The 24,127-nt window shown below is 44.0% G+C and overlaps 1 protein-coding gene across 1 annotated transcript in view; it reads right to left on the bottom strand.

The window, feature by feature from the left end:
• IRS4 (insulin receptor substrate 4) overlaps positions 1 to 8,158 on the bottom strand; it is a 32,630-nt gene extending 24,472 nt beyond the window's left edge. The window contains exons 1-2 of the mRNA XM_036740420.1: positions 7,669 to 8,158; positions 4,921 to 7,572 (exon numbers count right to left, since the gene is read on the bottom strand). Coding sequence (XP_036596315.1) covers positions 4,921 to 7,572; positions 7,669 to 8,158 — 3,142 coding nt within the window. The remainder of the gene's footprint in view (positions 1 to 4,920; positions 7,573 to 7,668) is intronic.
• Between the last annotated feature and the right edge of the window lie 15,969 nt (positions 8,159 to 24,127).

The following is a 24,127-nucleotide window of genomic DNA, read 5'->3' as shown; positions in this document are numbered from 1 at the left end:
GTTTGTCCCTTTCCTTCCATAAATCCTCCATGAAGATCTTCCAAATATATTGGAAGTTTTAATATGCATACATTTTATTTTTTAATATGTATACATTTTATTTTTTAATATGCATACATTTTAAGAAGGCTGTGAGGAGTGATTTTTAAATAATTGACTATAAAGCAACGAGGCTTATTTCCATCAGCCACCCAAGAACATCAGTCTCGATACTTCACACACAACGCTTTGCCTTTTGAGGTCCTGATTATAAACATTATAAACATTATAAACATTTAAATTGTAAAACAATTTAAAATACTTAGGTATCCATTTGACATATATGAAACAGATTAGAAAGTGTGACTTTGGCTATGAGAGAATTTTAGTTCAGGTTTAGGTTAAATATCCTAGAGAAAGAAATCAAAATGAACATTTGACATACTTAACACCAAGATTTTTCTTGGCTTAATGTAATAGCTATAGTTTGGGTTTTTTTCTTCCTTTCTTCTTGTAGGTTTAGTTAGAGATGGAAGGGAGCGGGGAGGTCGGCTAGTCCAGTCTTTTCATTGAGGGCCCTTAGACCCAGGGAGAGGGGAAGGGACTGGCCTAAGGTTATATAGCAAATGAGAACACAATTCTGGTGCCATTGTAAATGGCCAGGAAGCCTGAGAGAAAGAAGCTGAGTGAAAAATGATTCTGTATTTTTGCTGCCTGAGATCTTTAATACTCTTCACCTAAAGACAGTAATTAAGAATGTTTTCACTTGGATTCTCTGATAATAAAAATGCTTTTTAAAGCTCACTTTCAACCAGTGTATCACTACATTTACAATTTATACAATCAACATAGTTATCACATTCATTTGCACAAAAATCTGAAATAATTTCATGCATCAAATCTCCCCCCACCCCCAATCCTGTGGCATTGTGCGCAGAATGCTGGACTTGGGGCATTAGGAGACCTGGGGCTGAATCTCAGCTATAATGATTTACTAGCTAGGCAAGTCACCTAACCTTTCTATATTTCAAGTTTTCTCATCTATAAAATAGGGGGTAACACTTGCGCCTCTTATCTATGGAGAAACTTTGTTAAAGTGCTATGTACTTGGATGGCTCCAGGCTTTTGTTGGTGTAGTGGTCCCTCCACTGAAGCAAATTGTAACCCCTCTGCACTTTGATAAATAGCCTTCCTGGGCTCTGACACCTGAAAATTTCACTACCCTGAGGCCAACTTAGAGTGATGCACCTCTGACACTGTCTAGGCAAATCCTTTGACAGACATCTAGCCTGTCACCAAACAAACATCTGTCACTTTCCAACAAACCAGAACTTGCCAGACCTTGTTCTCCACTGGAATACCTTCTACCAAGCCAGAGTCACCTCTGCACCCCGAGAGAGTATTAATGCTATACATTTGAACTACAAGGTACCTCTGGAAAACATGGGTTTGCATTCACTTCATCAAAACCAATCACTTTTGCATGAAACACAATCTACAGATCTTGTAAATCTTGTGAATTTTAGAAGATGCCATTTAATTTAGATAAAGGCATTTGGATTACAAAAAAAAAATTCAACCTCAAAAGTATAAAAAGGTGTGGCCAGCTATGGCAACACAGAGAGCTAATGCAAATTTGAACTGCATTACAGAGGAATAGTGTCCAGATCTGGACAAATGAGTGTTGTTCTATACTCCACCCTGGCTAGACCGCATACCGTTTAGTTTTGGGTACCACATTTTAGGAAGGATATTGATAAACTGGTGCATAAGAAGACAACTAGAGGAGTAAAAGGCTTTCAATCTATGCAATATGAGGCTCAGTTGAGAAAACTGATAGCTGTCTTCAATATGGAAAACAATTAGACTTGTTTTGCTTCACCTTAGAGGGGAGAACTGGGAAAAATGCATTGAAGCTGAAAAGAGGCAAATTTAAGCTTGATAGAAGGGAAAGAAAAAAACCCAACCTATCACCTAGATGTATCCCCAAATGAAAAGGCCTGCCTTGAGAGAACAAAGGATCCTAAATCTAGGACTGTAAGGAATCTCAGAGGACAGCTAGATCCACCCTGTTGCTTTACAGATGAGGAAGCTGAGTCCCAGGGAGGTGACATGACTTGCCCAAGATCACACAGGTAGTAAACATCAGAGGTGGGGTTTCAACCCACATCTACTGACTCCATAGTTGGGGCTCAGTTTTTCCATTCACCACTGAGACAGGAGGTCTCCCGTCAATAGAGGTGTTTGTTCTAGCCAAGGCCAGATGACCACTTGGTGGGTATCATTTAGAAGGACTACTTCAAATACAAGCTGGACTAGATGGCCTCTAAGGTTCCTTCCAACTCAGATTCTGTGATTTTATGAAATCTGTTGAAGCTTCAATATGAGTACAATTGTGAGCCTCCTCATTTTATCCTCTGATGACTGAGTTCAGATTTTTCTCAGTCGGAAAAATGCATTTCATTAAAAGAGAAAAAAAAATCTGCAAGCAAGAGTTAGTAGACATTGCCTCCAAACTTATACTAAATGACCTTTTCCTCAACAGGTGAACCTGGGGATGTCAGAGCACTGGTAGGGAACAGGAAGATTTAAATATGAAATCCTTCCACAAGTGTTTCAGTGAGAAATCCAGTGGTATACCACTGGAATTGCAGAGATCTTCAAATTGTCTCTTGACAACAACTCTCTTGCTGTTTACAAAAGCTGAGTTCTCAAGAAATTGTGTTCAAATCAAAAGCATTTAAAATCTACCTGAGAAGCCCTGCCCCAAATCCTTTGGTTTACTAGAGATCATTTTGCCATGATAAGTATCACCCTTTAATTGATCTGGTTTCATACATCTGCTTTGTATATACTAGTTTCCTTAAATTATATGTGTAGGGGGAAAGCACCCGTGCTAGATGCACCTAAAAAAAAGAGGTACATGTCCTCAGGACCTGACATGTTCTACCTGACCAAACAGTACTAATCACAAGATCATACCACAAGTCAAACAAAGCTAAAACCATAAGCAAAGGGGCTTTCTGTTATAAAAACTGCTGGATTCCATCCATTCCCCCTCCTTAGAAAATTTTGTAAACGAGAGAAAGCAAGAGAATGAAAGCTACTTGAAAAATCACATCTCGATAATGTGGCATAGTACAAAGAGTGCCAGACGGGGTCAGGAGAGACTTTGGCTCCAATCCTACCTGACACTAGCCGAGTGACCCAAGGCAAGCTCCTTAAAATTTCTCAGTCTTCTTATCTTTAAAATGGGGAAAATAATGCAGAATGGTCTAGTGGAAAGAGCATTTGATTAGGGTCAGAGGACCTGGATTCAAATAGTGGCCTTTCAGGGTTGGGCAAATCATTACCTGTCTGGGCCTCAGTTTCCACATCTGTAGGATGAAGTGGTTAGACTAAATAATCTCTAAGATGCCTTTAGTACTAAGTGATCTTACCTTGAGTAGCTACCTCAAAGAGTTATTGTGAGGAATAAATGAGATAATTTATGTATAGTGCTTTATAAACCTTAAAGCCACATATGTATTTGTGTATGTGTGTATGTATATATGTGTATGTGTATATGCCTATCATATCACCTATTAAGTGACAGATTGTGATGTTCTAACACGAAGAGAACACAAGCCCTTTTCCAATTATCCACATTGATCCACTGGCAAGTCAGGCTTTCAAGTTTGACACTGCCTTCTCTGCTCTATTGACGGTCTCAACATCTCCTACTCCCTTCTATTTACTTTACATGCAGCCTGCAGGGAAGCCTTTTGAAATCTAAACCCTTAACTATCTTTCCTCTTGCAGGATGAGCCAAAGAGAACAGTTCATAGACTGATGCCTGGGAGAAGAGTAATCTATTGCCAGCAAACACGGAGTGTGCTGAGCTAGGAGGGCAAGATGGGAAAACTGGAAAACCTGAGTAAGATCTTCCCACTGTAGCTTCATTATTTTGTTTGAAGCTATTTCCCAGATGACCCTTCTGTATACTTAATCATAAGACCACTTACATATAAGGTTTATACTGTTTTACCTTTTCAAATAGCATTCACATCTCATTTGATCCACATATCTGAGCTGGGGGGGGGAATCACCACTTTTACAGATGAGGCAACTGAGGCACAGAGTACTTGTGTCACTTCCCCAAAATCACACCACTAAATATTGGCAAAGAAAGAATTGTAAAAGAAAAAAATAAAACAAAAGCCCCTCAGGCCTTCTGACTCCCTGTCCTGTATATAAAAAAAAAAACAACACATTCCACAGCAGAAAAATAAAATTGATTACCTGATTACCCACATTTCCTCCTCTCCCAATGACAATAATTAGGATTTTACTGTATTTATACGCCACAGGAGAAAATAGAACAATCACTTGTCATCGTGAATCTTTCAAATGGGAAGTTAGCCACCCAAAATCATTAATCAAGCAAGCAACATTTCTTAACCGCCTACCACGTGCCAGACGCTGTGCTAAATACACAGCTGATTACTGCTCAATGACATTAAGCCTTATTAAATCCCTACAAATAACTGAAACATCAAGATCAATAGAAAAACACAGAATTTAGCATTTTAAAACCGAAAAAAGTTTCTAAAACTGTGATTTTTTTATTGCACTTAATAATAAGAAGATGCAAGAAAACATGATCCTGAGTTTTAGCTACTTAAAATAAGGTACAATCGTATAGAGAATCTAGGCCTTCGTATTCTAGTATTATTTTAAGTTAAAATAGAAATTGTAATAAAGATTACAAGCTGGTAAATGAATAATCAAACCTGAATTCAACCTTCTCTTTAATGGCAAAAATCACCAGGATAGCTCACATACCCCAAATATTTCAGAGACAGGCTAGCTAAATAACCTCTACTCTCATATAAAGTCAATAATAAAATTGCCAAATACTACTATGACCACTCAGAAAAAAAATAATTTAAAGTCACAAACCTTTTTTCGCAGAAGTACACTTGAAGATATCACCTTTGGAGAAGTCGATGCTGACGTAAGTGCCACTGTCCAAGGCTGAAGCACCATTGTGCTGAGAATTGGGAGCAGCTGAGCTGGCCTCACTTGTAGCAGCAGCATCACGTAGATTCAGGGCGATGTAGTTTAAGCCATTCTGAAAGCCAGCTGAAGTGACCCTGGACATCTTCATCTCCTCAGAACCAGAAGCACCTTCGCCGGATTTGAACCAGATGCTGTCATAGGATGCAGAACTCTGCCTTCTGCTATCAGAAAAGAGAGATGAAGGAGGGGCCACCGCTCCTGCAGGAGTGAAAGTTTCAGAACTGTGGCGTCTTCTGCTTTGTGGGTCAGCTCTGACCACCCTCGGTACAACTGGTGGTTCAGGGCTGAAATCAGGAAGGGAGAAAGTGCTGCCCTCAGGAGATGTGTCGGCAATACGAAGGCGATTTACAGCAGAAGAAGGGCTATCAATTTTGACAGGCTCGTTGCTTTGGGCAGCAAAAGGCACGGTTGTTGTTACTGCTGGGTTGAAAGTCATCTCGGTGTAATCGTCATCCGCATTAGTTGGGGTACTAATTCGGGCAGCAGCACCAAGTGGTCGTCTAGCACAGTCCACAGTTAGCTGGTTTCGAGGGAGATTGGAACCTGAAATTGTTAGGGAATTGGCTAGCTCCTTTGCAGCTTTTGGTGAGTTAACATCAATAGGAAAACTCATGTAATCAGAAAAAGGTGAATGTGTGTGGTCACTGCTCGAGCCGAATGAAGATGGGGAGCATTCGGCAGAGAGGGAATATGGTGTATTGCTTGCTTTTCTGCTAAAGTCAATGTTGATGTACTCACCAGGGCTGTCCCCTTCGATGGCACGCTCATATATTCTTGGAATACTGCTTCCTCTTGTGCCAAGAGGAAGTTTGGTAGGTCTTGCAGCCCTCCTCTGTGGGAATCCGCCGTCTGAAGCTTTTAAAGCTGGAGCTTTAGAAATGTCCTTAGGTGGCAAGGCTTCATTGTTAGCCCTTGGGACATTTTCGGAGACGGTGCTTAAGAGTCTTCCAGGCGAGGCCATCGGCACGTAGTCACTGTCGTCACTCTGCTCTGTGATTGTCCGGAAACTTTTTGGCAGAGAGAAAAGTGAACTCAGACTTTTGGAGAAAGAGGGAGGGTGAAGAGAATTTGCCTCATGGGACTGCTTTGGAGCTATAGGATTCCCGGGGGACATATCCATGTATTCATTATCATCATCTTTATTACTTGCTCCCTTAGAAGTGAACCCTCCACGAGAATTTCGGCCAGGTGACAGGCTAGCTCTTGGGAACATCATCATGTACCCTCGAGAGTCCTTTTGAGAGGATGACCAAGAACTGCTGTGTTTTGAGGCAGAAGCACTTTTAGGAGCCATTGGCAAGTAATCACTGTTGCTTTTGAGAGAAGCCGCAACTCCTGGCATCATAGGCATGTAGCCTTCATCCTCAGCTTTGTTTCTGCTTTGGTTCCGATTGGACCCATTCTCCAGTTTGGGGGTCTCTCTTGACCGTGCCGACTCAGAAGGATATAACAGCCTGGAGTTTCCAGCAGAATCTTCATCGAAAGGAGTAGTTTGTGTTGTTTTTTGCTGCATGGTTACTAAAGCTGCTGGCTTAGGCAGGGAAAAAGTTCTTTTCTTGAAGTACTTTTCAGCTTCCATATGATCACCACTGGCACTTTCATTTGCGCGCTGTTTATTCATTGCCATGTACTCATTGAAACAGTGCTCTTCTCGAATGGGTGGTGCGTTTCCCAGGGAATCCGGGGTATTACTTCTCATTCGGAAATACCTCATGTCTCCAGGGTTGCATCCGTATTCATCAGAGGAGACAAAGCTTCCATCACCCGGGGACCCACACATAGAGCTCGAAGGCCTGGCCAGGGTATCTGGGGCTGGGCTGGTCCCGGAGGGAAAGGGAGACACTGGCAGGGAGGCAGAGCGAGCATGACAGCAAGCATTGAACGCAGCACGAACGTACCTGCCACCTTCGGGTCGGGCCATGTTCATTCGGCCACGGTTCAGCTGCACCAGGCTTCCGGTGACCGTTCTGAAGGGTCTGTCCATGGTGCCTTCACCCTCGCTGGACGTACGGAATCGGTAGGTGTTGCCCTTGCAGGAGGGCGGGGTGCTGGCCATACTGTCGGTGCGGGACCTGCGGGACATACCCAGGCAGGGCTGCAGGTAGCCCAGGTGCCTCCTGGTGGAGAGGAAAGAGATGGGGTTGGTGCAGGACGACTGGCTCTTGCTCCGGGGCCTGAAGTCGACAAAGGCCTTGAGGGCTTTCATGGTTTCCAGGAAGGTCTCGTGCATATGCTGAGCCACCACGGAGTCGTCCACCTGCATCCAGATCTCCCCGGGGCCGATGGATGAAGACCTGCCCACCTCGAGAAAGAAGAAGTGCTCGGAGTGGCCACATCGGCGGATGCTGAGCAGCTGCAGCTGCACGCTGGGCACCTCTGCGTTCAGGCGCACCAGGTGCACCTCCTTGCTGGACAGGCAAAGGCGATAGATGCCGCTCAGGTTCTTGCTCTGGCCCAGCCCCTTGGGTTTCACCTGCACCTGCCACACCTCTTTGAAGGCTCCCTCCTCGTCTTCCTCCTCACCTACCGCGGCTCCGGCACCGCCGCCGCCGGCGGCACCCCCCTCATCGGTGGCTGCTCCGTCGCCGCCGCTGGTGCCGCCGTCTTCGCCGTCCCCGGTGCCGGTGCGCGTCTTGCTCTGGCCCATCAGCAGACTCAGCGCTTGGTACCAGCTCTCCTGCTCCTGCTCATTCTCGGCCACCATGGCGAAGTAGTCGTCCTTGGTGTAAAGGGCGATGAGGTGGCGGTGCTTGGCATCGGCTCGGCGGCTCACCGTGAAGCACTGGTACAGGGGGATAACGCGCTTGGGAGGCACGGCGGGGGGCGCGCCCGCGGAGGCGCCCGCCGAGGAGCCAGCCGCGGCGGCGGCGGCGGCGGCGGCGGCCGCGGCGCGGAGGCTGCTGCGGAACTTCTTCTCGCTCTCGTAGTACTCTAGGCGCGCCGGGGCCAGGCGGCTGGCCGTTCGCAGCACGAAGTAGCGCTTGTGCCCGTGCTTCTGCTTCCGCAGGTAACCGCATTTGCGGACATCGTCTCCAGCCGCTTGCAGCAGCTGCGTTAGGCCCGGGTCCCCACGATCGGGGGAGCAGCAGCGGGCGCCGTCCTCTGCGCCCCTCCACATGCCGCCGATGCCTCTGCTTCTGCTGCCCCCGCTGCCAATGTCCCCGCCGCCGCAGCTGCCGCTGCTACCCAAAGAGGAACCGGAACCGGAGCCGGAGCCCGAACCGGAGCCGGAGCCCGAACCGGAGTCCGAGCCCGAACCGGAGCCCGAGCCGCCGGAGCTCGAGCCGGAGCCGCCGCCGCCGCTGCTTCTGCTTCTGCTGCTACTGCTGGTGATGGTGATGGTGCTGCTGCTGCTGCTGCTGTTGCCGCTCCCGCTCCCGCTGCCACCGCGCACTGGGGCTGGTGTCTCCTTCTCAGCCTCAGTCTCGGGCTCCAGCCGCCACCTCCGTACCCCTCACTCCCCAGCGGCGGAGTAACTCGCCATGGGGCTGCAGCCTCCTTTTAAGGGGCCCGGCGGGGCGGAGGGGGCGGGGGGGAGGGAGGACGAGGGGAGAAGGGTCGCTCCCGCCGCACGTCTCACCCCCTCCCCCGCCCACTACACACAGAGCTCGGCAGCAGGCAAAACAACACGTGACCGCGGACTCACGCGGCGGTGGCGGCGGCGGCGGCTCCAGCCACTCAGGCAGAGGAGCTCGCGCGCCGCTGCTGCCACCGCTGCCGCCTCCCGCGGAGGTGTATATGTATGTATGTATGTACGTACGTATGTACTGTGTCGGGGTGTGTATGCAAGTGTGAGTGTGCAAGTGTGTAAGTGTGTGAAAGTAAAGCGAGTGACGGAGGGGCGGTCCCCGGTCCCCCCCCACCCGCCCAGTACTAGCTATCCTGGCCAACCGAGGCCCGGGAAACGGCGGAAGGAGGTGGGGCTCCCCAGTCACGCCGGCCCGAGCTGGTTGCTGCAAAAGGCTCGAGGGGGCGGGAGCTGTCCCGGGCCGGGGAGGAGAAAAGGGGGGGGGGCGGGAGCCTGCTCTCCGATTGGCTGGAGTGGGCGGGGCTGGGCGGGGCGCCGAGGTGGGGGGCGAGACGGGGGCTGCAGAGTGGAGTGGGCGTGGGTGTATATGTATGGGGGAGTGTGGGGGGGACGAAGTGTGTGTGTGTGTATGTATGTATGTGTGTGTATGTATGTGTATGTGTATGTGGAAGGGAGGGGAGGGAGGGGGCGGCCCGAATGGTCTCTGGCTCGCCTCCGTTGGTTTGTTTGTTAGGCGAGGCGAAGCCAGGTGAAGCCCCTGCCGCCTCTGATAGGCCTGCCGCGGGACCAATGACAGCTTTCGCTGGGGAGGTGGCGAGCGGGCCCGCTGGAGGAGAGAAAGGGTGTGGCCAGAGGGAAGGGAGGGGCCGGACCCGGGAGAGAGTGGGATCCTCCCAGGCAGGTTCGTAGCGCTAACGACCCGTTTACAGCTGTGTGCACATACATGGGCAAGCCTGGAACAGCCCCAACCCCGACACACGCACAGACACACACACACACACACACACACACACACACACACACAACCCCTCAAGTACCCTGCAGGGTGGATGCATCGCCTGGTCCCCGTCTCCTACTTCCCTCCCTGCCCCGCCCCTCTGTAGGATTGGGCGTAAGATTCGGTGTACCGCTTGCTGCTCACAGAGCCACCCCAAAGAGGGAACGGTAACGAGATATCTGATCCTCTGTACCCCAACCTGAGGTCCAACCCAAACCCCACAAACACGCTTGATACTAGATCTCAGCTGAAGGAAGCAGGCACGAAGTTGTTTACATCGAAGCAAAGGGAACTTTTCCAGTATGGATGCATGCCTGCATATAGAGGGAGACACAGGTTAGAGGAGGGACTGAGCGCTGGGTGCATGGATTCAGGATCGCTGTGTAAGGGCACATATCAGGGAGTCCCCAAATCCTACAGCCATGTTGAAAAATGGGGCTGTGATCTTCAGCCGACTTCAGGGATCACATCTGCCAGTGGGAAGATGATGAATGCTGGGGAAATTACCTTTAAGAGAATCCCTAAATGAGACGGTCCCCTTCCCTTGAGTGAAACTGAGAGGCTTGTCTTTTTAAAAAAGAGACTAGTAACAAGAACAAATGAGAGTACTTAGGGTGTATACGACATTCCGATATCAAGAAAATCTAAAGCTCGGACTTGAAAGGGACCTCAGAGGCCGAGTAGTCCAAACTATACCTAAGAAAGAATTCCTTTTCTAAGGTGCCAAGAAGCAGTCATTTAGCATCCACTTGAAAATTTCCAGTGAAGACAAATCGTCTGCCTCCCCTGGCAAGCGCATTCTGCTTTTGGTCAGCAGCAATTGTTAATTGTTAGAATGTCTTTTTATTAAATGTCTATGTGCCAGGCACTGTACTAGGTGCTACAGATAAAATGTACACATTCGAATGGTACATATATTTACTTGTTAAAAGAGGGGACTGCTTTGTGGAGGGAATGAAGAAGGGAGACGAGACAAACAAAAAAAAAATAAACAGGAAAACTCAGAAGGGAGCACAGGGAAATTTTTTTATTCCGGTGTTAAAGCTAACATACACTTAAAAACAAAGCTATATGTGGCAGAAAATCACTGCTTCAGATATAATCCTCTTTTTTGTCTGTATTTTAGAATGTGTCTGTCGATGATTAAGATGACAATAAAAAAGAACAAAATTGAAAATTCAAACAGTCCCTGATGTCCAGTAGTCTACATTTTACTGAGTGGAAAACAACATGTTCATAGGTGAATTAATACAAAAGGTAGACAAAGTGAAGCCATTTTCTGGGGCAGAGGAGAGTACTAATTAGGGGGTGGGGATCAGAAAAGACCTCTTGTAGGAGGTAGCCCTTGAACTGAGCCTTGGAGGGAGCTAGGCTCCGGGAGACAGAGGTGAGGGGTGAGCACATTGCAGGCATGAGGAAACCTCTTGTGTAAAGTCATGGAGGTAGAAGAATGTCATGTATAGGAAATAGCAAATAGCCCAGTTTGGCTGGAATTTTGAGTGTGAGAGGGGCAATAATATTAAATCAGTCTAGCTTTTAAATACCAGCAGAGATTTGTATTTTGTCCTAGAGGTAATAGAGAACCACTGAAATTTCAGGGATGTGACAGTTCAGATCTGTCCTTTAGGAAGATCATTCTCGCATTTGTGTGGAGGATGGACCGGGAAAAAGAGAGACTGAATACTAGGAGGCTACAATTCAGGTGACAGTTGGTGAGGACCTGAATTAGGGTGGTGGTTGAAATACTGAGAGGAAAGGGGAGTGAGGGGAGAGATGGCTTGTAGGATAAACAAGACACACACAGTAACTGAGTGACTGAGGTGGGGTAAGGGTAGAGGGGGAGGAATGGTGAGTGGCTTCAGTACCTGAAGAGTACTTGTTAAGATTTGAGCTTAGCTCCTGTAATTCCAGAGCCTTTGCCCTCTCCACCACATCATGCTGCTTCAGCCTAGTAATGAATGCATCATTAGAGGAGCATCACTAGAAAGTGACTACCATGTGGTACAGTTGTAAAGAAGGAAGTCACTGTTCTGATGAAGTCACAGATCCTTGGACTTCTATGTCAATTTGAGGTTCCCCAAAGATCTCTAATTTATTCAACTATAGGGTGTTCCTAACATCTGGACACATAGGCAAAAATGCATATTTTCAAGAAATGAAATGATTGGGAATTTTCAACAACATTTTATTTAATTGGAATGTTAACAAATAACACCTTCAACTTCAAATAACATCATATGATTTGATATTCATATTCCAAGAGTGAATGTGCAAAAATTGACGGCAATGTAGAGTTTTTGAGTTATTGCAGCGAGTTCACGTGAATCTTGCACAGTGCATCAACTTTTGCATCACAAATGATGGAAATCATATTGAAGATGTTATGAGATATTATTATTCCAGTTAAAATGTTGTTGAAAAAATTCCAATCATTTCATTTCTTGAAAATATGCATTTTTGCCTATATGTCCAGACTTTATGAACACCCTGTATTTGAAGGACCTAAGCCTGCCCCACCCCCGCCCCACCCACTAAACTCTACCAATCTCTTCTAGTATATTCTCTGGGGTCAAGCAGAGCAAGTATAATCCTTACTCTTTCACATGACAGCCCTTCCAATAGTTGAGGATATTATCGAAGACAAAAACATGGAGATCTTTGGGGAACTTCAAGCTGACATCTCAATACCAGAACTTCCTGCATTGGAATGGATGCCTCTTCTTCCTACGCAGATTACAGGTGTTTTAATTTAGCAATTGGCCTTGTGAGTTGCTTCGGCAAAACCAAATGAACAACCTTAGCTGAGAGCCAAACTTTTGTCGATGTTCCTTTCTGCACTTAGCTAGACTAAGATGGTAATGATAGCATGGAACACACACACACACACACACACACACACACACACACACACACACTCCAGGGTCAGACAACCTAGGTTCTCTAGCTGTGTGATCTTGCCATATCATTTCATTTCCTCTGTAAAGTGAAGGGATTGGATTAGATGGACACTGAGCTTTTGGCTCTAGATTGAGGATCCTCTATGTGACCTTGGACAAATCTCTTCACCTCTCTGAGCCTCTGTTTCCTCTTCTGTAAAATGAGGGGGTTGGACTAGGTGGCCTCTGAGGTCCCTTCCAGCTCTAAATTTATAATTCTATGATACTTAATGACAGCATCCATATCAAAGTCTTTGCATCTTGTAGAACCTGACAGAGTTTGTACTCCACAGAAAAGGCCTTTGAAAAATTAGGCTTACTTCCATACCATGATGAGGCATCAGAAGAGTACAATTTAAGACAATTAAAACTAGAGACCACTGTCTGTCTTTCTTTTGGAGAAAAACTTACACATTCTTTCAGTTGCCAAAGTAAATGCAGCTCCTAAAGGTCTAAAATGAGGGTTGTAACACATCTTGTCTTCTCTTAAAGTTGCATAGCCAGCTGTCTAGTCTAGTTTGAAACCAAAGTATCAAAAGGGCAACCAGATTTGTAGAAGGGGGTATTTCCTTTCAAAAGAATCGAATATCAGTTCATAACAATCGCACAGGGGCATGTACAAAGAGTTCAGACCTATGATTTCCTTTTTGCTCATTCCTGTCCTTTCTTTTCCACTCTTCTCCTCTCTTCACAGAATCTAGTTTATTACACATAGAAAGAGATTTCCAGAATTTATGCCCACATTGTTCATTCCAAGGGAATATTTTGATTTGAAGGGATTACCCATATTTCTTTTTTTTCTTTTTTCAATATATAAAATGAAAGATTTTATTTTTCTCATATTTTTGTCCGTTTACAACAGAATGTAGTATATCTCAGTTTCACATCCAGAAAATGTGCCGATTTTTTCCCCAGTTTATCTACCTACCTATCTCTATCTATCTATCTATCTATCTATCTATCTATCTATCTATCTCTATATCTTTCTATCTCCCTATCTCTATATCTATCTATCTGTCTAGCTATCTCAGTAAGTCAATAAATATTTATTGTGCCTACCGTGTGCCAAGTACTGTGCTAAATTCTGTGGATACAAAGAAAGACAAAAGATAATTCCTGCCCTCCAGGAGCTTACAATCTAATGGGGGAAGGTAACACATAAAAAAGAAGCTGAGAAGGGGGAAAGGTAAGAAGGAAGGGAAGACTTTCTCCCTTTGAAGTAAATCAAAACCTGTTAAAAATTTGATACTAACAAAATTAACAATTTGGCATCTAATAGTTTATAATAAGTTTTCATCCAGGTTTTAGCAGCAAATTAAATTTCATGTACTGTGTAAATGTGCTAATAGTAAACCCAGTCTCACATGACATAGTAGTGGGCTCATCAGTTCACTGTGGCCAGCTAAGTCCTTGTGGTTGTAGATGAAGCTACAGAGACTTATTGCTTGGATGCGACAGTTTTATTTTTGTTTTTGATTTCTTGCTCAGCACAACAGAGAATATATAGTTGTCAATTAACAGCTGATATTTGTGTCAAGCAAACCAACCAAACTGGAGGCATCATACTACTGAGGAGGAGATATGATGTTCTAGCTTTAATACATGAAACATTGAGAGTTTAGATATCACCGAGCTAAGAAGGATTTCCCCAGATAGTGTAGGTCCTCATTCTTTCTTGTGTATTCACAAGCTATTTAAAGTGTTAGCAAGTTGAATATTCTGGTTCTCCTTTCCCTCCCCCACATAGGAATGCCTTAAATGCCTGTCTTTAGTTGAAAGTGGAATTTTTTTGGCTTTTTTTTATCTTGGGTTACAGCTTGAGCTCCTTTGCTTTTTGTAATACCCAAATCTATTGTATTATTTCTCGTGACTGCAGAGTAAACAGGCTGGTGTTCCTTCATAGCTCATAGTCTCTCTCCTAGGTTGTTTAATTTTGAAATTGTGAAATTTAACCACTATGTGCCTTGGAATTTTAAGGGTGAGGTTTTTCTTGGGTGGTGATCTTTGCATTTGGTCAATCAGTACTTTGTTGGATATATTTGAAAGGTCTGGGAAGTTTTCTTATATTATTTTCTGCAGTATAGTATTTGGAAGTTTTTGAGGTATGTTTCCCTGGGGGACTTCTGATTCTGAAGTTATCACCACAATCTTGTCTTCGAGGTCAGTTATTTGGGCTTGTATAGAATCCATGTGTTCTTTGTTGTCTTTTGATTCTCTTCTGACAATTTTTCCTCTGCATTTTTCCGTTCCATATCTGTAACCTTTCTGTCTTCTAGAGCTCCTATTTCTATGAATATAATATCTACATTTTCTGTTTTTCTATTCTTTTGTTTGTCTTCTTTAATTCCACATTAAGAGCTTTTCTTTTCAAACTTTACTTTATTCATTTCATTTTAAAAATATATTCCTTTTCATCATTCTGTTAAAAAACACTGAATATGAAGACTATGGGGAAGTATGGGAAGACTTATATGAACTGATGTAAACCAAAGCAATCAGACTTAAGAAAACGACATGCACAATGACCACGATAAGATTAAGAACCAGTCACACAACTAACCTGAATGCTTGGCCTCAAAGAAGGCATATGAAAATACACCTCCCTCCCAACTTTGCAGAGATGAGAACTGACTGTAAATATGTAACTCCATATATACTATTATACTCAATTGATGTTTTGGTTGGTTTTTCTTCTATTTCTTTTTTCTTCTTTGTTATAAAGGGATAGCTCTCTGGGTGGGGAAGGAGGAAGGAATATATTGGAAAATAAAGGCATTATAAAAGCAAAAGATATCAATATTTTTTTCTTCAAAGTTTTATTTCTCTTTTGAACTGTTCTGGAGTTTTGTGCTTTTGTTCCATGATCTCTGGAGAGTCTTTAGAGTCTCATTTTCATCAGAGATTTTTGGATCATTTCGCTTTATAATACTTACTCATTTTTTTCTGGCCTCTCAATAATATTTTCACAATTCCACCTGTCTTTTTGAGTTGCTGTTGATTTATATGCTTGTGAGATAGATTAGTGCTCAAGATTTGCCCCTTGGATTTTGGGGCTTTCAGCCTTCCTTTTGTGCTCCCAGTGCTTTATCTCTGGTCTTCTTCTTTACTTTTTAAAAAATCTTCCAGTGTTTCCCAGATCCCCCCAGGGATGGACATCCTCAGCTTCCTTGACCTGGAGGGTCTGAGGGACTAGTGTGAGTCCCTGCCCAGGGTGAAATCCAGTAGCAGATTTCCCCCAGCTCAGGTTCTAGTTTCCTTTTTCCCTGGACATGGAAGTTAATTCTCTTCTAGCTGCCTCTGCATTATTCATGTTTCTATCCCCTTCCTCCAGTTGTTCTCTCTTTCCTTTGCATGGCTGGGCAAAGTCAATATTTGCCACCTCTTATGGAACATCAGGGGACTTGGGCAGAATTCTTGTTGTGGGAGGCCTGGGCATCTAGTCAGGGTCAACCAGACCCTGGAGCACAAGCTGCTTGTATTGGCTGGCATGTGGTGGCTACATATTACAGTTGTCCAATATAATTTTGTAATGTTTTCACCCTGTGTGGCATTTAAATCTTATCTGTGGTTCCAACATTAGCTACTCTATATCTGGCACATAATTCCTTTTCTAAGGTTGTTGTATTGGAAAGTTTGTGTAAAATAATTACCTCATCATCTCGTAGATTCCCCGGATCTGTGATTTCACTGACATAGGGAGCTCTCAGTAGAGTAACTCCCTCTACCAACACAGATCGCAATGGCTCTGCAACTTCTAGTCTTAAAGGGCTGCCTAGGCACTTCAGAGTAAAGTGACTGGTCCTGGGTCACAAAGCCAGGATTGGGCAGAGTCAGAACTTGAACCTAGGCCTTTCCGCCTCCAAGATGAGTTCTTTATCCATGACCCCACACAGCCTCCTGAGTGAATAAAGGAAAAAAGTATCTCATAAGCATTTTGTGCCAACTACTTTTCTGGGCACTGCCCAGGATACAAATGCAAAAGTAAAGACAGTTCCTACCCTCAAAGAGCTTACATTTTAACAAAAGGTGACAACACAAAGAGGAGTGATACTGAAAAGTTACTGTGATGGTGAATAGAGCCATAGTGGGAGCAGATTGACAACGCCTTTCCAGGAACAGTGATGGAGTTGTTTTAATTATGGTGCCAGAGCTAGAGAATAGAATTGAGAGAACAGAAAGGGGTACACATTTGGCAGAAGGGCTGCTGCTGAGATGGGTTATAGTTGGTCCCAGGTGGAGCATGGACAGTGAAGCAGCCCTCAGTCAGCCCAGTGGAGCCCCAGGGCAGATGCTCTGGGCAGGGAAGGCTTAGGCTCCACAGGGCCTGAATTCTGGTCCAGGCAGCATGGTGTCTGGTGAAATACAAAGTGTTCTTTTTGAAACCAGGCAGTGTATACATTGTATAGATAAAGTGAATCAGTCTGGAGAGTAGAATTGTGAAGGGCTTTAAAAGCCCAGCAGAGAAGTTTTTATGTTAGCCTAGAGGCAAGAGGGAATTGGTGAACCAGTAAGTCAATAAACATTTATTGAGCACCTAATGATGTGCCTGGAACTGTGTTGAGTGCTGAGGACACAAAGAAAGGCAAAAAACAAACCCCCAAAGAATCCCTGCTCTCAAGAAGCGCCCAGTCTAATGAGGGAGACAACATACAAACAACTATGTACAAAGAAGCTATGGACAGGAGAAATTGAAAATAATCAGCAGAGGGAAGACACTAATGTTACGGAGGATTGGGAAAGGTGTCTTGTGGAAGGTGGAATTTTAACTAAGATTTGAAGGAAATCAGGGAGGCGGCAGGGCAAAGATGAGGGGAGAGAGTACTCCAGGCATGGGGGATAGACACCAAGTGAAAATGCCCGGAGTTGGAAGACGGAAGTGTCTTGTTTGAAGAACATCAGGAGGCCAGTGCCATTGGATCTTTGTGTGATATGTGGGGAGGGGGGAAGAGAGGGGAGGGTGTAAGAAGATAGAAAGGTATGTATGTAGGGGCAGGTTATGAAGGGCTTTGAGTGCCAAATGATTTTGTATTTGGTCCTGGAGGTGATAGGGAGCCACTAAAGTTTATTGAGTAGGGGAGTAACATGGTCAGACCTCTCTTTTAGGGAGATCATTTTGATAGCTAAATAGAGGAAATACTAGAAAGGGGGAAAGCTTGCGGTAGGCAGATCAACCAGCAGGCTATTGCAATAGTCCAGGTGTCAGGTGATTAGGGCCTGCACCAGAGTGGGGACAGTGTCAGAAGAAATAAAAGGGTGCATTGGAGAGATGTTGCAAAGCTGAAATCAACAGGCCTTGGCACTAGATTGGATATGGGAGGGTGAGAGATAGTGAAGAGGTAAAGATGGCTCCTGGTTTAAAAGCCTGAGGCATTGGGAGGATGGTGTTGCCCTTTACAGTAATAGGAGGAAAGATAATGAGTTCTGTTTTGAACATGTTGATTTTAGTAATTAGGTTGTGTTGTTGTATTTGTCCTTCGTTCTCAAAGAGGACCATGACATCAGGGAATGATGACATGCCTTGCAGTTGACTTTGATTTGAATGAGGGAGGTCCGTGCAAGGTCACCAGCCTCACTTTCTCCTCCAGAGCCATCTGGGTCCAGTTTCCTGATATTCACCAGGATGACTGGAGATGGTCTAGGATGCAATGGGAGACCCTGGCCCTTTTGGGCTAAGGTCTTTTCAGGTTCTCACTTTGAGTGAGGTAACGCCCATTCAGTGAATAGGCCTCTTTAAGAAGTGAGTCAAGGGATGGCCCCTTTGATCCGAAAAAAAAAAAATAAAACTGGGAGGGGAAGACCATTTGGGTTGCTGGCTAAAAGAGAAACAACTATTATTTACTATTTTAAGATGTCTGTTGGACATCCCATTCTAGGTGTCTGAAAGGCAGTTGGAGATGCAAGGTTGGTGGTCAGAAAAGAGATTGGGGTAACATAAGTAAATTTGAGAATCATCAGCATAGAGATGGTTTATCTTATCAGCAGCTGAGATCACCCAGTATAGAAGGAGAAGAGAAGAGGGCCCAGGAGAGAATCCCGAGGGATGCCTGTGGTTAGAAGGCATGATAATGGATGAGGATCCAGCAAAAGGAGACTGAGGAGGAATCAAATTGATAGGAGAAGAACCAGAAGAGAGTGCGTGTCCCAAAAATCTAGGGAGAAGATACTATCAAGGAGGAGAGGATGATCAGTAGTGTCAAAAGTGGTCAAGGGGAATGAGGATTGAAAAAAGGCCATTGGGGAATACTGTTGTGCTATAAGAAATGGTGAGCAGGCAGATTTCAGAAAAACCTGGAAAGACTTACATGAACTGATGCTGAGTGAAGTGAGCAGAACCAGGACAACATTGTACATATTAACAGCAACATTGTGCAATGATCAGCTATGACTGACTTAGCTATTCTCAGCAATACAGTGATCCAAGACAATTCCAAAAGACTCATGATGGAAATGCTATCCACCACATCCAGAAAAGGAAGTCTGAATGCAGATCAAAGCATACTGTTTTTACTTTTTTGTTTGTTGGGTTTTTTGGCTTTTGCCTTTTGTTCTGTTCCTTCTTTCGCAACATCACTAATGTGGAAATATGTTTGACATGATTGCACATGTATAACCTATATCAGATTGCTTGCCATCTTGAGAAGGGGGTATGGGGGAGGGGAGGGAAAAAAATTGAAACTCACAATCTTATAAAAACTGAATGTTGAAAACTATCTTTATATGCAATTGGAAAAAATAAAATACTATTTACAAAAAAAGGAAAAGAAAAAAGACCTTCGGATTTGGCCACTAAGAGATCAATGGTGACGTTGTAGAGAGCAGTTTGGATGGAATGATAAAGTCAGAAGCTGAATTGTCAGGAGTCTTGTCTGAAGAACATCAGGAGGCCAGTGCCACTGGATTTCTGTGTGACATGGGGAGGGGGGAAGAGGTGGGAAGGTATAAGAAGACAGAAAGGTATGTGTGTAGGGGAAGGTTATGAAGGGCTTTGAGTGCCCTTCATTGGAGCATTGATTGAGGAGCAAGAATGGTGGTAGCTGTGGTAGAGGGCCTTGGCGAGGAGTTTAGCTATAAAAAGCAGAAGAGATGTAAGAGTAGCAGGGATGGAAGAATCAAATGAGGAAAGAAGCAGAGGGTCCTGGCCTTCAGTAGACAGTGGCTACCAGAATTTTGATTGGGTAGTAGACATGTCAACATGGCTTGAATGCGCCTCAAAGGAGGAGAGGTTACTGAGTGACAGTGGTAGAGGGAGAGCCTAGAAGGGACAATGGGGAGTAAAGAATATTACAGCGCCCCACCCCCACTAGTAAATAGTGGGTCAGTGCTGGAAAGGGAGGCCAGGGAGGCTGCATCATCAGGAGTGAGCTAGCTTTCAGTGATAGCCAAAATATGGAAGGAATGGGAAAAGATCTAAGATGAAAATAAGTTTGTTGCCTATAGAGCAGGCATTCCAGAGAGCACAGTGGAGGGGCTTGGTAGCTTTAGAGGGGGAGATTTGGGGGGGCAGGAGGAGGAGTTGAGAGGAATAGGAATAATGGATCAGGCAGTAGGGAACAGGGTTTGAATGATGACTTCTGGGGATTCAGAACCATTCAGATTGGAAGGGTATGACCAAGAGGGAGTTTGTTAATGGTGAAGAATGAATTTAGTTAGATTTTCCTTGCCCATAGGGATTTGGCCTCAGAGTGGCATCCTATCAGTACCTTAGGCAATTCAGGTGAGGGAATAGGTGCCTGAAGATGAAGGAATGGCATTACCCTCCTTCCTTCAAGGCAGGAAACCAGACTGGACACCTGGTGGAATAACTTTCTTCTTCTTCCCTGAAAGAGAAGTTTCCTGTTCTGGTCCTCTTCCTGAGGAAGGCCGGAGACCAGGCAGGAGACTAGCATAATGCAATGATGTTTTCTCCCCTCTCCACAGAGGCAGGAGGAGTGTGACTGATGGAATGATGTTTTTCCTTTTCTTGCAGGAGCAAGAGACCGAGCAGGACTACTTCCTGAAGCTTCTTGACCAGGACAGTGATGCAGTCAGGTCTGTGTTTTAAGAGTATTGATTTGTCATCGGTATGGAAGATGGGTTGGAGAAAGGAAATTGGAGGTGGGAAGGCCAGTAGTCCAGGGAGGATCTGATGAGGATCTGACTTGGCAGGGTGGTTGTGTGAGTAGAAAGGAAGGGAGAAATGGAAGAAGCTTTGGGGACAGATGTCAGTGAAGTGAGCACGTCACCCACAAACAGCATCATCCTAATGGAATCCAATATTATAGTTTGACCAGGTCAGGGTATAGCAGGTTATCAACCCATTACTCAAGGATGCCCTGACTCTATTAATGGCCCTCAACACCACATTGGTTTTCTTGGCTGTCACATCACCCTACTGACTCATGTTCAGCTCGCAGTAAATTCAACCCCCCAGATCTTTTTCCTGACCCACTACTGTCTAACTAGGCCTCTCCCTTGTAAAGCCTTTTGAGTCAAAATATGAAATCAAAATATGAAAAAAATGAAACAACTCTACATGTATCCCTATTAAATTTAATCTTAGATTCATTCTCAATGCTCAGGCCTGTCAAGGACTTTTTGGATGCTAACTTTTTTTTTGCTCTCCTTCCAACCTTTGTGTGATCTGTGCACTCAATAAGTAGGCTTTCTATGCTTTCATCCAAATTATTGATAAAAATATTGAACAACACTTGACCTCGGACAGATCCCTGGGGCACTCCACTGGAGACCTCCTTCAAAGTTGACATTGGCCATTAATAACAGCTCTTTGAGTCTGGCTATTGAACCAGTTCTAAATCTATATAACAGTACTATTGTCTAGCCTTCATCTCTCCATGTTTTCCACAATAATACAACAAGAAACTTTATCAAACACTTAATAACCCTGTGGGAAAAAGGTAGTAAAGTTCACCTGGAATGACTTTAATGAAGCCATGCTGCTTTTTAAAAAAACCACTCTTTCCCTTACTAGATATTCACTGCTCATCTCTTTAATGATACATTCTGGAATTTCTCCAGGAACTGGAGTCAAGCTCATTGGCCTATAATTTGCAAATTCCATTCCCTCCCCTTTCTGGGAATTGGGACATTTACCCTACTTCAGTCCTGTGGCACCTCTCCTATTCTTCGGGTCTTTCGAATATTACTGGCAGTGGTAGTAGTGACAGCAATCCTATCTGCCAGTTCTATCAGTACCACAGGATATAGTTCTTCCAAAACAGGTGACTTGGGTTCATCATGGATACCTAGATGCCCTTACTGTCTCTTTACTTATCTTGGATACCAATTCCCTATTGACCATATTTGTTCCCTTCTTTCCAGTTCAAAGAGCTTACCTCCTAGCTATATCCTTATCTATCCATCCTATATCCTCATCTCTTCTGGTTTAATTCATAGAAAACACGTTTCCATCAAGGAGGATCACAATTGGTCTCTGACTTACTAGCTAAGTCCTAGTGACTTGCACACAGAGTTCATTAACTTGCTCAGGGTCATATAGAAAATAAGTGGCCTACGGAAGAATTTGAACCCATGTTGTCCTTGCTCAAATCCTAATGCTCTATGATCCATATGATCAGTCAGTCAGTAAACATTTATTAACCACTGACCGTGTCAGGCACTGTGCTAAGCACTGAAGATACAAATACAAAAAAGAAAGACTTGTCCTGCCCTCAAAGAGCTTACAATCCTATGGGGGAAATACAACACACACACAAAAGGAAATTGAAAAGGTGTGTTTTGGGGGTGGAGGTGGGAGGAAAGTACCAGTGTAAGAAAATGAAGGAAAAGGCTGGGCGGGAAATGATGAGAGGATCAGGGAATTAGAACTGGAAGGGACCCCAGAGGCCAACCAGTTCAACCCTCTCATTTTGCAGAAGAGAAAACTGACCCAGGGAGGTGACAGTGCCACACAGGTTTTTGGAATGGAACTCCAGCCCTCTGGTTTTTGAGCCAGTGTGTATTGACTTTACCATGTTGCCATGCCAGGCCACCTCTATGCAAGAATAGTTATGATGGTGAATATGTGAAAGCATTCTAAAGAAAGGCACTATGTGGTCAACTTTGGTCTCCCTTTGTTTGAAAGATGTGCAGAGTTGCCTCACTGGGGATTCAACAAACACAATTTAACAGATGTGTATTCAGCACCTATTATGTACAAGGCTTTGTGCTAAGTGCTGGATGACAGGGCAAAGGAATAATGAACAAATACAAAGATCACCATTTTCATTTCTAATATCTTTGTCCCATATAACTTCATAAACCTGAACTTACTTGTCCTTCAAAATATTAGAGAGCTAAGATGTTCTTTCTTTTTTACCATTTAGATGAGCCATAGCAGCGTCTTCAAATAAGTATAATTAACACTCACATTTCATTTTATGTAGCAATCTCAAATATTGTCATGGAAGAAGTCATTGTACTAAAATCAGAAGAACCCAAAACTGGGAGGAGAAGACTGGGTTATTAAATAATTGAGTGCTAAAATAAATATAGGAGCACCTCATGCTAACCCTGATGTCAGGAGGCAGCAATGATACACACATTATAGGCTTCTGTGCTATGTTTAAAGATCAACTCTAAGGATCACCATATACACAACAGATATGGCCTGGTTGAAGTGTAAATGGAATCAATGGTGTAGGGAAGCATTTTATAACGGGGTTTCCCCTTATGTCTTTCCCACAATGGGAGTGAAACCAGTCAACATTAATGCCTTTGACGCATTAGACTATCTGACCAACTCAATGTTAACCTTATCTCCTCAATCCTGAAAGTCTTTTCAACTCCAGAGCCCTCATGAAGAGTCTAGTATTACTACCAGGTATGCTGTCAGAGGGGATTGGGGTCCACGGATACATTGGGAGATTTCAGTTATGTAAAATTAAAGAGCTTGTACATAAGCAAAATCAATGTAGCGAGAATAAGGAAAAAAGTTAGTTGAAAAAATAGTCTTCTTGATAAATATTTTTTGTCTGATAGAGGTTTGATATCCTAAATATAAGGAACTGAAACAAATATATAAGAACAAGAACTCAACTCCTCCCTACCCCCCAAAAAAGAAAGGAATAGAAAAATTTATATATGAAAAACCAACAGGTGTGTGAGAGAGGCATGGAGTCCAAAGAGAAAAAGGAATAGGATTTTACAAGGCAGAGAGGAGAAGGGTACTTCTCAGATTTCATACTGGGGTAGGATGGGGACCTGTGGTCTGAGGCTCACATAGTGAGTTTGCAATGATACAGTTCCCTGTAGATCTGCCAATGAAGTTAGGGCATGTCCTGCTTTGTGAAACTATATGACTGAAGTGGTCAAAGATGTAAACAGGCAGTTTTTAGAAGAAAAAAAAGCAGACTATCAACAGCCATGTGAAAGAATATTTCCAATCATCAATATTAAGAAAAGTACGAATTTAAAAACAAAACAAAACCCTGGTTTCACTTTATACCCATCAGACTGGCAAACATGACAAAAGACAAAAATGGCAAATGTTGGAAAGCAATGTTGGCAAATGTAGGAAGACAATTACACTAATTTGTTATTGATAGAGCTTCAGATTGGTCTAATAATTCTGGGAAAAATCTGTTTATATTGAAAAACATCACTGTACTGTAAATATACTTTGACCAA

This window comes from Trichosurus vulpecula (assembly GCF_011100635.1).
Source record: "Trichosurus vulpecula isolate mTriVul1 chromosome X unlocalized genomic scaffold, mTriVul1.pri SUPER_X_unloc_1, whole genome shotgun sequence".
NCBI lineage: Eukaryota > Metazoa > Chordata > Mammalia > Diprotodontia > Phalangeridae > Trichosurus > Trichosurus vulpecula.
This window is presented reverse-complemented; position numbering and strand designations above follow the sequence as displayed.